The sequence below is a fragment of the Mesoplodon mirus genome (genome assembly GCF_964341445.2).
Source record: "Mesoplodon mirus genome assembly, chromosome: X".
In the NCBI taxonomy this organism is placed as follows: domain Eukaryota; kingdom Metazoa; phylum Chordata; class Mammalia; order Artiodactyla; family Ziphiidae; genus Mesoplodon; species Mesoplodon mirus.
Genome location: NC_138981.1, coordinates 18,023,886 through 18,036,969, shown reverse-complemented (window position 1 = coordinate 18,036,969; position 13,084 = coordinate 18,023,886). Strand labels below are relative to the sequence as shown.

The window sequence follows — 13,084 nt, the reverse complement described above, 5'->3', positions numbered from 1 at the left end:
CCCGCCAACATATATGAACCTAATATAGGAGCACCCAAATACATAAAACAAATACTAACAGACATAAAGGGAGAAATTTACCGGAATACAGTACAAGTAGGAGACTTTAACACCCCACTCACATCAATGGACAGATCTTCCATACAGAGAATCAATAAGGCAACAGAGATCCTAAATGATAATAACAATGCTTAACACAGGTAGCACCTACTATGTACCAGGCGCTACCGGGAAAAGTTTACATATTTGTCACTCGTTTAAGCCTCACCGTCTCTCATCCTCATTAAAAAAAAAAAAAAAAAAACACAACCCCACGGGGTAAGTACTCTCATCTCCATTTTAGAGATGAGGAAACTGAGCACGGGGATCTTTAAGAAAAAACAAAAACCTCTTACTCAAGGTCACAGGGCTAGTAACTGGTGAAACTGAAGTGTGAAAGGAGCCACTCTGTCTCGGGATTCCCGGTCAAGAGGAAGATTTAAAATGAGTGGGCTGGGAAGAGGCGGTCAACTGGAGACTCGAGGAAGCCCAAGGCCCCCTTTTCTGTCTGAGGTAAACGAACGGGCCCTTCCAGAGCGCACCAACCAGGCCGGCACCGGGAGCCGCGCCTGACCTCCACGCGGACCTTATAAAGCTCCCCCTCCCTCAGTCGGCGCCTCGCGGCCAGGAGCGTGGAGGCAGGACAAAGGCCCGCGGCTCCACGAGGCCCGGCCCACTCAGCCCGCTCGTCCTGCCCTCTGGCGTCCTCCGGCCTCGGCCCACTCGCGCCCCACCCCGGCTCACTCACGCCACCTCACCGGCTTCTGGGCGACGCCCGACAACACGCGGGCGAGCATCCTCCTCATGGAGTGCGGGCAGTGGCGGCTCCCTACGACCCAAGCAGCGCGGCCCAGGTGCCTCCAAGTCTCCTTCAGGCTCACGGAGCGGACGCTACCACTCACGCCAGCACGACGCGACGGAGACGTCATGCGCCTCGCCGGACCGCGGGCCAACCAGAACGGCTCCCAGGGCGTGCCCCGCCTACCTGAGAGAGCCCATTGTGTGTCAGAGCCAGAGGGCGAGGCTGAGGGATCCTTCCGCCACCAAGCAGCCGGCAGGTGAGGCGCCCGAGACCTGAGGGCGCCTGCGTGGGAAAGTGAGGCCACACCTCTAGGCCCCGCGGGAGAAAGACCTTCTTGGATTTTGCACCCCAGCTGAGCCACGCACGATCGTGCAAGGCCAATCCTACTGAGCGTCCAGCCCTGCCGGTGCTGCAACTTTGCAGCCTTTGCTCAATACACAAGATGGTGAAGATTAATATGCCTGGTGGAGGCCAAAAGACAGAACACCTGGTTTCTATAAATGGTTCTGCTGCTAACTTGTCTTTTAGAGATCATGTGACAGTTGTAAGTCTTCCCTATCTACTGTGAGCTAGGATTTGATGAAATAAAATTCATATTTTAAGGCAAGACAAGAAAAATTTAAACAAATTGTTTCTTCTCTGCCCGTTTAGGCCTCCTGCCTCCCCTCTCGTGTGCATTGTGCACCTGCATTTATGCATTAACCTGAACTCCCTAATGGCAGAAATACCTGCTCAACCATAAACATCAATTTTTCTTTTTCTAGCGCCAGCCATGTAACCCCTTTGAAGATAACATTCCTTTCTCAATCCTGTAAGGGATCACAATGACCCACCACTCACCTTGGATGTGCATACATCTTTGGTGAATTTTATATACAATGCCAATATATCATTTCCCTTAAAGATAGCGACGGGTACAGAACAGACCAGGTCACATGACCTGGGGAGATACGGGGCCACACCTAATGGAAGTTCTTAGCTTAAACACTTACATATGACCTTATTAATGTCACTAGCTATATTGTTTATATCCTGCCTATTTTACAAAATGATTGTTTCTTGCATTACCAGATGTGTGACTGAGCCTGTGATAAAAATAACAATGACTACGTGACTTGAAATGATTCACCAAATACTGATATACAGTTCTCTTAAGATCAATGATGGTAATAGCGTAACTCTAGCTATGGGAAGAAGCAACAAGAGGGAACCATTTCCGGGACCATAACAGACCAGTAAGACAGGCGGTCCAGAGGCTTTGGGCTACTGTCAACAGGGCCTAATCCACTAATAGCACATGGAGAGTCCTATCAATGAAATCCTGACCTTACCTGGGAATGAGCATTCCTAGTGTTGTGGGCCAAATTGGTCATGAAATGCCGCCCAAACGTTGGTCTAAATTAAGACCGAAAGGGAAGGGTTTGTAAAATAAAGAATGTTGCCCACCATCCAGTTCTACAAGCATCAAGCTGTGAGCCGCTGCAGTCACCGACCTAAAATATACCCTAAAAGGAATTCAGGGTGAAGAACAGGGTGAGGCATTTTGTGCTCTGGGAAAACTGGCAGAACTGGCCCTCAGGTAGTTAGATATTTTCAGGAGAAAATTTTATGAACCCAGTTTCTTGCATCTTCCCATACGTGGAAAAGCACTAAAACCATTAACTAAGATATCTCTTCCCTCATGAACAGCAGTAACCTTCTACCAAGATGCGTGTTTGATTGCACGTGCCCCTTCTCTAAAATCACGGACATACTGGCCTCCCTGCCCCCTTACCTCTGCAGAACAGTTCTGAGATCTCTGAGAGGCTGTCTCCCAGGTTATAATCCTCAGGTTGGCTCAAATGAAATTTTCCATTTCTTTCTTAGGTTGACTATTAATTTTTTCCTCATTATAAAATAAATGTCATGGGGATGTAATATACAGCATATTTGAAAGTTGCTAAGAGAATAGATCTCTTAAAAAGTTGTTATCACGAGAAAAAATGTGTAATTATGTATAGTCATGGATGTTAACTAGACTTATTGTGATAATTTCACAATATCTACAAATATTGAATCATTATGTTGTACACCTGAAACTAATATAGTATGTCAATTATACCTCAATAAAAAAAGATCCATTTCATTTCTTAAAGGAAAATAAACTTTGACAGTGTCCATAATAATGTAAAAAAAAAAAGAAAGAAAGAAAGAAAAGAAGAGAGGAGGGTTTCAGAGCTTGGGGAGAACTGGAGATGAGGGACTCTTCTCTCTCCAGCACTCCGGCCTGGCCAGTTTATGACCAGCTTCTCTGGGTGAAGCCGGAGGATTTAGATTAGGGATCTTGAAATATGCCTTTTGACCTTTCCTTTACAAAGCACCCTAAAAATTCTCAATCAAGCTGAACTTTAGAGCAAACCATGGTCCTTACCATGCCTTGGGCTTTCTTGGTGGGAGCCATCCCCCCAGTGGATGACTTAGAAAAATCATATATACAGGTCATAAAAGTCAATGAATATTTGAGTGTTTTTGATGTGCTAGGCTCCATGCTGTGGGAAGGATTTTTTTTTTTTTTGGCCGTGCTGTGTGGCTTGTGGAATCTTAGTTCCCTGAACAGGGATCAAACCCAGGCCCTCAGCAGGGAAAGCGCAGAGTCCTAACCACTGGACCACCAGGGAATTCCCTGTTGGAAGGATTATGGCTAGGGGCTCTTCTGACTTCAGAGCCACAGAAATGTTTTCCATAACCATAACACAAAATGGAATACAAATGGAGACAAAATGCAACAAATGAATTTAACCATATATGAAGTTGTTGACCTAACCCCACAGGGAATGACCTGAACAACACAGTAATAAAGCCAGAAAAAAAGAACTGCTCAAAAAAGGCTTAAGTTGTTTTCAGTTATCAGTGTCATTGTTATTGGAGACCACACACACACCCGCCCCGATAAAATGAATATATAATTGTGTTGATGTCATTTGGAACCAAGATTTTCAATGTAAAACAAAAGAGACACAAATATAAAATGAAAGTAAAAGAAGCTTAGTGGTAGTGATTTTGAATTGGAAATAACAGTATAAACTCATGACTATTTTCCCCTTAAAAAATATACATCTTAACTCTCTCCACTGGAAAGACCTAGAAGCAAAGAGCCACCCAATAGTAATTACTCTGAAAACTGGTAAAGGGAAAGAATTGAGGATTTATCCTCCCTCTCCTATACAGACTGAATTTCAAGGTAAACCAATAGCTGATAGGGGAAAGTTTTTTTTTTTACTTTTTATTTTATATTGGAGTATAGCCGATTAACAATGTTGTGATAGTTTCAGATGCACAGCAAAGGGACTCGGCTATACATATGCATGTATCCATTCTCCCCCAAACTCCCCTCCCATCCAGGCTGCCACATAACATTGAGCAGAGTCCCCTGTGCTATATAGTAGGTCCACTGGTTATCCATTTTAAATACAGCAGTGTGTGCATGTCAATCCCAAACTCCCTGACTATCCCTTCTCCCCATCCATCTCCCCCCCAGAAAGTTCCTTATAGAAAAGTTTTCACTAATTAAGAAGGAATCCTAGAGTTTTAATATCCCCATCTTGCAACCCTCAAGGAGATGATGGATCTAGCCATTGGGGAACTTTATAAAGTAGGATCAAATTGAGAACATCTGGTCAACCAGCAGCCCACGCTCCTGCCCCAAGAGAAGCTCAGGTGCCTCCTCACCTGAAGCATGTCCTTGCCTCCTATCACACTGGAATCCCATCAAGCCTTCAGGCTTCCTACCAGCTTACAGGATGGAATCTGTAAAATCAAAAAATGCAACAAGTATTACGGAAGAGGTGGCCTAGTGTCTTTAAAAAGCAAATGGCAAGATAAAAGAAAAAATAAGTGGATGCAGGAATTGTCACATGTTACGAGACTTATCAGCCAAATGCAACCTGTGGATCCCGGCTGCATTCCAAAAAAAGCAACTGGAAAAAAACATTGTCAGACAACTTAGACAATTTCAACACTGACTGGATGTAATGATATTAAAGAATTGCTTAGGTATGCAAATGTTATTAAAGTAATTTTACAAAGAGTCACAGATACACACTCAAGTTTTTACAGTTGAGATGATATGATGCTTGGGAGTAGCTTTAAAATAATCCAGTGACAGTGGTGGCCACACTGGCGGAAACAAGATGGACCATGAGCTGATAATTGTTTAACCTGGTGGTGCCTGAACAGGGGTTCCTTGGACTCTTCTCTCTACTCTTGCAGATGTTTGAAAATTTCTCATTACAAAAAGAGCAGTATAGATGCCAGACATCAGGGATTACATGGTGAACAATTCTCTCTGGTGGTTTTAAGAAAATCCACGTTTCACCTTTTGGTATTTGCTACAGGGCATAGAAGCTACAGAAGGGCTTGCTTACGTCAGGCCATTGCAAACATTTATGAATACTCGTTCATTTCACAATACATACTGAGCACCTGTAAATCAGACACTGGAGTTGTAGGTGACAGGCACATGATGGCTGTCATGGAGTTAGGGTCTGGGGGAGAAGGGGCGGATACTGAATGGATAAATTACACACAGAGTGCACATCTCCATTATAAAGAGCGCTATGGAGGACTGGCGGTGATCCGGAAAGACCGAGGAAGAGCCTTTCAGATGTGATCTGCTAACCGAGCTGCACTGAGTAACCAGCTGAGCTGAGGCAGGAAGAGGGCATGCCCGGCGCAGTCCCAGGTCAAAGGTGCTTTTGAGAAATGGAAACAAGATTGACAGTAGATCATCCTGCTCCTTTTAGGCTCACTGAGCATTTTAGACGTTTATCCTAAGAACAGTGAGAAGCCAAAGAAGGATTTTAACTTTAGCTTTGCATTTTGTACATATGGAAGATAAGATGTACCTACCCATGACAGGACCCCAAGGGAAATTCATTGAAAGAGGTGCCATAGTGTTTTCTTGGAAGCATGGGTTTCCTGAAACACGGTAAGATGTGTGAATAATGGTGGGTATGATCATTTCGTTCTAATAGCCAATGTAGAAATGTAAAAAAAAAAAAAAAAGTATTCTAAACTCTTCCCTACTGAAATGTGGGTGTGCTCAAGATGAAGAGAATTTAAGCATGAAATGCTGGGACCACCAGATCTGCAGTTCAACTATGGTGCTGCCTTTGACCTATTCTGCATGGCCTGACAAGAGTAGGGCAAACCTTTTCTTCCATCTTTGGTTGCGTCGCCCTGGGTTGGCTTTCACGAAACCAGAGACTGCATCACATGGCACACTCTTCTAAGTCTGGCCTTGTTCTCCCATCACGCAGACCATGGCTGATTAGTGTGGCCTTAAGTTATTGTCAGTCATTTCCTGCGGCTGATTTCCAAACAGAAGCAGCCTTTGGAAACCTAATAATAGGCTTGTGGAGAGGCAGCATAGCATCTGGACTCTGGAATCTGTCTGGTCTCAAATCCTGACTCAACCACTTACTAGCTGTGTGACCTGGGGCAAGTTGCCTAATCTCTCAGTGCCTGGACATGCTCATCTTTAAAAAGAATGGAATGACACGGGCTTCCCTGGTGGCGCAGTGGTTGAGAGTCCGCCTGCCGATGCAGGGGACACGGGTTCGTGCCCCAGTCCGGGAAGATCCCACATGCCACGGAGTGGCTGGGCCCGTGAGCCATGGCCGTTGGGCCTGCGCGTCCAGAGCCTGTGCTCCGCAATGGGAGAGGCCACAACAGTGAGAGGCCCGTGTACCACAAAAAAAAAAAAAAAAGAATGAAATGACAATATTCGTCTCATTGGGCTGTTATGAAGCTTATATAGATTCATATTTGTCAAGCACTCAGAATAGTGCCTGACCTGTAACAAGCACTATTACTAGAATTTGGTTGGTGTGCAAATCTTCGAACTTCTTGGTGCCTCACTGTCCTCATTAGTAAAGCAACTTCTAGAAACTTCTATTTTCCAGGTCCACTTTGAGAATGAATCAGTTGGGTACTCAGCAGGTTTAAGAGGTAACTGCTATCTTTATAGTCAATAGTTAACTACTGTTTACGGCCACCAACAAGAGCTACTACATAAACAAAAAGAACCTCTGTCAGTGTAGTACTTAGCCAAAGGTCATTAATTGAACAACGCGGCTAAACAAAGGCAGATGTCCAATGGCAGGTGGGATCGGGGTGTTCAGCAGCCTTTGAACTCATCCTGCAGCTCAAAGCTTCTTACTGGGTCAGGTTCTCCACTCATGAAAATCCACCAGGCCTCAAATGAGATCTAATTAAACTTAAAAGCTTTTGTACAGCAAAGGAAACCATAAACAAAATGAAAAAACAACCCACAGAATAGGAGACAATATTTGCTAATGAAGCAACTGACAAGGGATTAATCTCCAAAATACAAACAGCTCATGCAGCTCAAATTTAAAAAAAAACAAACAACGCAATCAAAAAATGGGCGGGGGACTTCCCTGGCGGTCCAGTGGTTAAGACTTCGCCTTCCAATGCAGGGGGTGAGGGGTCTGATCCCTGGCCAGGGAGCTAAGATCCCACATGACTTGCAGCCAAAAAACAAAAACATAAAACAGAAGCAATATTATAACAAACTAAATTAAGACTTTAAAAATGGTCCTCATCAAAAAAATCTTTTAAAAAAAAAGGTAAAAGATCTAAGTAGACACTTCTCCAAAGAAGACATACAGATGGCCAAGAGGCACACGAAAAGATGCTCAACACCACTTATTATTAGAGAAATGCAAATCAAAACTACAATGAGGGCTTCCCTGGTGGCGCAGTGGGTGAGAGTCTGCATGCCAACGCAGGGGACGCGGGTTCGTGCCCCGGTCCGGGAGGATCCCACATGCTGTGGAGCGTCTGGGCCCGTGAGCCATGGCCGCTGAGCCTGCGTGTCCACAGCCTGTGCTCCACAACAGGAGAGGCCACAGCAGTGAGAGGTCCGCGTACCACACACAAAAAAAAAAAACTACAAACAACAAATGGTGGAGAGGGTGTGGAGAAAAGGGACCCCTGCTACACTGTTGGTGGGAATGTAAATTGGTGCAGCCACTATGGAGAACAGTATGGAGGTTCCTTAAAAAACTAAACGTAGAGCTACCATATGATCCAGCAATCCCACTATAGGGCATATACCCTGAGAAAACCATAATTCGAAAAGATACATGCACCCCAGTGTTCACTGCAGTACAACTTACAATAGCCAGGACATGGAAGCAACCTAAATGTCCATCGACAGAAGAATGGATAAAGAAGATGTGGTACATATACACAATGGAATATTTCTCAACCATAAAAAAGAACGAAATAATGCCATTTGCAGCCACATGGATGGACCTAGAGAATGTCATACTCAGTGAAGTAAGTCACACAGAGAAAGACAAATAGCATATGATATCGCCTATATGTGGAATCTAAAACCATGGTACAAATGAACCTATTTACAAAACAGAAATTGAGTCACAGATGTACAAAACAAACTTATGGTTATCAAGGGGGGAAGGGGGGATAAATTGGGAGACTGAGATCGACATACACTACCATATATAAAATAGATAACTAATAAGGACCTACTGTATAGCACACGGAACTCTACTCAATACTCTGTAATGGCCTATATGGGAAAATAATCTAAAAAAGAGTGGATATATGTATAACTGATTCACTAAGCCGTACAGCAGAAACTAACCCAACATTGTAAATCAACTATACTCCAATAATAAAAATTAATTTTAAAAAAATCCACCAGGCCTCGCCAACTGTCTGCACAACTGGCTGAACCGTCGATAAAGCTTGCCAATCTTAAGAAACTTGACAACCTTTAAGAAACGAACATCGAGATTTACCAAACACAAGGGAGGGGCAATTAGGGACTTTACCAAATAGCTATAATAGGATTCTTTCTTAAAGTAGTTTCTCATCATTTTAATACTAGCATTTTTCTTATGACAAAAGAAACATGTTCCATGTAGAAATTCTGGAAACTACAGAAAAATCAAAATCAAAAAGATAAAAATATTCTACCACCATACAAGGCCACACAAAGTGCTGTGTCAGTATATCACCCCCCAGCAATATACTTTTGCTACACATTTACACATTTAAAAAATTTATAGGAATGAGGTCAGAAGGTACCTAATAGTTTGCAACCCCTTCCCACGGGTGAGTAAATATTTTTAACAACCTGATTTTTAATTCCTAATATTCCACTGTAGCTATAATTTATTCCACTAATCCGTCACTGTTGCACAATTAGATGCTCTTCCATTTTTACAATCATAAACTATGCTTCAGTATATTTGTAGCTATCACCTCATGCAATTTATTATTATTTTTTTAGGACAAATTTCTTGAGGTGCAATTGCTGGGTCCAACAATATGCAAACATTTCAGGGATGCGATTCATAATACTCTTGGCCCCTTAGGAAGCGTTAAATCCATTTTCAGGAATCCCCCTGGGGCACAAAGAGACCATTATATCTATTTTTAAAAAGGATTTCCAGATGTTTAAATATTTTGTCGACTCCAACAAGGGTGGTGTTAGAGGGGCTAAAAAGTGAGACTTGGACAAAAAGTGAATGCCGTTTCCCTGGCACGCTGACAGCCAACAGAGCGTGAGCGCACCCTTGCCCGAGTGGGCCCACAGGTCGCTGCATCTGCCACATGGCTATGGTCCTTGGCCCATCCTGAGCCTAGATGTGCCTTCCTTAGTCTCTCCTCTCTTGCCTTTGCTCCTCCCTTCCCAGTGATTCTCAATGGGAGCCGAGCTCATCCCTATGGCTGACCGTGGGCACGTCTGCGGCTGGGGGTTGGTTGTCATGATGGTGGGGGGGAATACCCTTGAACTTAGATTCCCGACACCCTGTGCGATGGAAACATTTTCTATTTCTCACATGACTTTCAAATGTTCCTCTGGACATTTATGTAGGTGAAATCCTGCATCTAAAACCTGTATATAATATCTGGACCTAGATCCTACCTCCATGCTACAGAGAAATAAAAAACAGCTTTTGAATGCATCTTCCAGGAATACATAGGTATTTAGTAAGTAAACGGTGGAAAGACTGTGTCAATAATTTCTTTGGTTGCAGGTTTTTCAAGACTTGTTTACAACTACAGAAAACTCGTGTCGCCAGTGGCAATGCTGCTAGTGGTATTCAAGTGAGTGATTTAACACTCCACTTCAGTCTACACCCGCAGCTGCCACAGTCACAGTGATTCTACGTTCAGCTGCAAGCATCCAACCACTTCACTGTGGCTCTAATGTAGTCGTCCAAGCATACATCTTAGTTTGTAACACATTACTTTGCTTTCATTTCTTTGTTATGTTATAGTCTTTAAAAAGTCTAAAAATTATGTGTGTAGTTAGGTACTATTATCTATGAATTGCATTCCAGGATTTTAAAGAGTGTGTTTAAAACTTTGTTATAAAAAGCTGGCGCTGTAAAAGAATGAAATTAGAACATTACCTAACACCATACACAAAGGTAAACTCCAAATGGATTACAGACTTAAATGTAAGACCAAACACTATAAAAAACTCATAGAGGAAAACATAGGAGGAACACTCTTTGACATAAACCACAGCAAGATCTTTTTTGACCCACCTCCTAGAGTAACGGAAATAAAATCAAAAATAAATAAACGGGACTTAATTAAACTTAAAAGCTTTTGCACAGCAAAGGAAACCATAAACAAGTCAAAAAGACAACCCTCAGAATGGGAGAAAATATTTGCAAATGAAACAACAGACAAAGGATTAATCTCCACAATATACAAACAGCTCATGGAGCTAGCTCAGTATCAAAAAAACAGACAATCCAGTTAAAAAATGGGCGGAAGACCTAAATAGACATTTCACCAAGGAACACATACAGATGGCCAAGAGGCACATGAAAAGATGCTCAACATCACTAATTATTAGACAAATGCAAATCAAAACTACAAGGAGGCATCACCTCACACCGGTCAGAATGGCCATCATCAAAAAATCTACAAACAATAAATGCTGGAGAGGGTGTGGAGAAAAGGGAACCCTCTTGCACTGTTGGTGGGAATGTAAATTGATACAGCTGCTATGGGGAACAGTATGGGGGTTCTTACAAAACTAAAAATAGAACTACCATATGACCCAGCAATCCCTGAGATATATCCTGAGAGAACCATAATTCAAAAAGAGTCATGTACCACAATGTTCACTGCAGCTCTATTTACAATAGCCAGGACACGGAAGCAACCTAAGTGTGCATCAACAGATGGATGGATAAAGAAGATATGGCACATATATACAAGGGAATATTACTCAGCCATAGAAAGAAACGAAATTGAGTTATTTGTAGTGAGGTGGATGGACCTAGAGTCTGTCATATAGAGTGAAGTAAGTCAGAAAGAGAAAAACAAATACCATATGCTAACGCATATATATGGAATCAAAAAAAAAGAGAAATGGTACTGATGAACCTAGTTGCAGGGCAGGAATAAAGATGGAGACATAGAGAATGGACTTGAGGACACGGGGTGGTAGGGGGAAGCTGGGGCGAAGTGAGAGTAGCATCAACATATATACACTATGGAATGTAAAATAGCCAGTGGGAAGCAGCCATATAGCACAGGGAGATCAGCTCGGTGCTTTGTGAAGACCTAGAGGCGAGGGATAGGGAGGGTGGGAGGGAGGCTCAAGAGGGAGGGGATATGGGGACATATGTATGCATACGACTGATTCACTTTGGTGTACAACAGAAACAAAGTATTGTGAAGCAATTATACCCCAATAAAGATCTAAAAAAAAAAAATCTGGCATTAGGCTGTGTTAGGCAACTTGCTGGCGACCCCTAGTGGCGCCCTCCAGCATTGCTTCACAGCCGGCGGCTCTCTGGTTTAAAAGCTTGTTGGCTCCAAAATGTGGTAACGAAATAACCCCTTCCTCCCCCAACCCCCCAGACTCAACCTGGACTGGTTCCCGTTAGTGTGCTGGCGTCTGAGCAGGGGGGATGGAACGGAAAGCGGGGACGGGGGGGGCGGTCAGAGGCAAGGGAAAGAACGCCAGCCCCATGTATCTCTTCATACCTAGAAAATTTAAGCATGTCACATCCCACTATTTTTTATGTCTTACCTGCTGGCGTCTCCCCGCTTTTCCCCTCCATTAATGGCAGGGTCCCAATGTGTACTTGCGACCCATGCTTTTCTCAAACCAGTGCTTCTCCCATTTAGCGCGCGCCAACCTCCCTCGCGGGCTCCTTGCACAAGACTTGGTGGTCCCGCCCCCCGCGTTTCACATCCGGGTCTCCTGGGCCGGGTCGACTGTGCCTCTCCCAAGAGCTCCCAGGTGTTGCTGATGCGGCTTGATAGGGGAGCAGCTCAAACTCTGCTTTAAATCCTGTGCCTGAGCAGTCAGCTTTGCAAAGTTTCCAAAGTGCCTGGATTTAAAGGAATTTTGCACTTTTCTAAAGGCAAAAGAGCGCAGTGGAGGACTACCTCATAGAAGGGTCCCTGGGAATCCTTTCCTGGAGGCGGGCGGGGAACGGAATCAGCTGTGCTTACTCGCCACGGCGACGCAAGTTTTCCCGCATCTCGGCATTTCCCCCAAATGAGCCTCCATGCCTCACATAAAATATTTCACTGGGAAAAGCTGTTTGGCAGCTTCGAGGCCTCTGCTCTAAAAGAAGAGTGTCTTTTCAGAGAGAAGAACTCGAGTCTCAAAGGGCCACAGTACTTTTGTTTTCATCATTTCTCTTGGGCTCGTTACTAGTAATCATTTTGAAAATTAAATCCTCCTGGGCTTTCTGGGAAATGAATAAAACAACAGAGAAAGGGAAAGAAAAAGAAAGTGGAGGGAAGATAAGAAAAAAAGGGAGAGAGAGAGAAGTGGGGGGCAGAGGCGCCCGGGTTGGGAGCTCTGGCTGGAAAGGGGAGAAAGTGGTGACTTCTCTGGAGAGAAGAATATTGAAAGAGGGGCAAGTGAGAGGAACTGGAGAAAGCAGCGGGCAACAAGATTTCCCTCCCCGCAAGAGGATGCTATCCGCCTAGTGGGCAGGGCGTGCTTCCCAACCGTGATGCACACGTGGCTCCCCTGGCGGCTGCATCACCCGAGTCTGCAGAGGCAGGTGCGGTGGCCCCCAGGCTGGCCCAGTGGCGCCACCTGCTGGCAGCCACACTCTCGAGTTCTGCTCCCGCACACTGGCCCAGGGTTGGTCTGTATGACGGTCCGCACACAGCGGAAGCCGTGATCTGTCACTGCAGAGACTGGGTCATAAAGGCACT

General features: G+C 44.2%; 1 protein-coding gene across 2 annotated transcripts in view; it reads right to left on the bottom strand.

Moving 5' to 3' along the window:
• The window catches only part of PDHA1 (pyruvate dehydrogenase E1 subunit alpha 1), a 36,496-nt gene extending 24,379 nt beyond the window's left edge, over positions 1 to 12,117 (bottom strand). The window contains exons 1-2 of one of the 2 annotated variants that reach the window (XM_082608925.1): positions 11,937 to 12,117; positions 4,550 to 4,627 (exon numbers count right to left, since the gene is read on the bottom strand). In XM_082608925.1, the coding sequence (XP_082465051.1) occupies positions 4,550 to 4,558 (9 nt within the window). In that variant the 5' untranslated portion in view covers positions 4,559 to 4,627; positions 11,937 to 12,117. Of the gene's footprint in view, positions 1 to 797; positions 984 to 4,549; positions 4,628 to 11,936 lie in introns of those variants that run through there. The other variant, XM_082608924.1, reaches the window with a different exon arrangement.
• Positions 12,118 to 13,084: the final 967 nt, after the last annotated feature.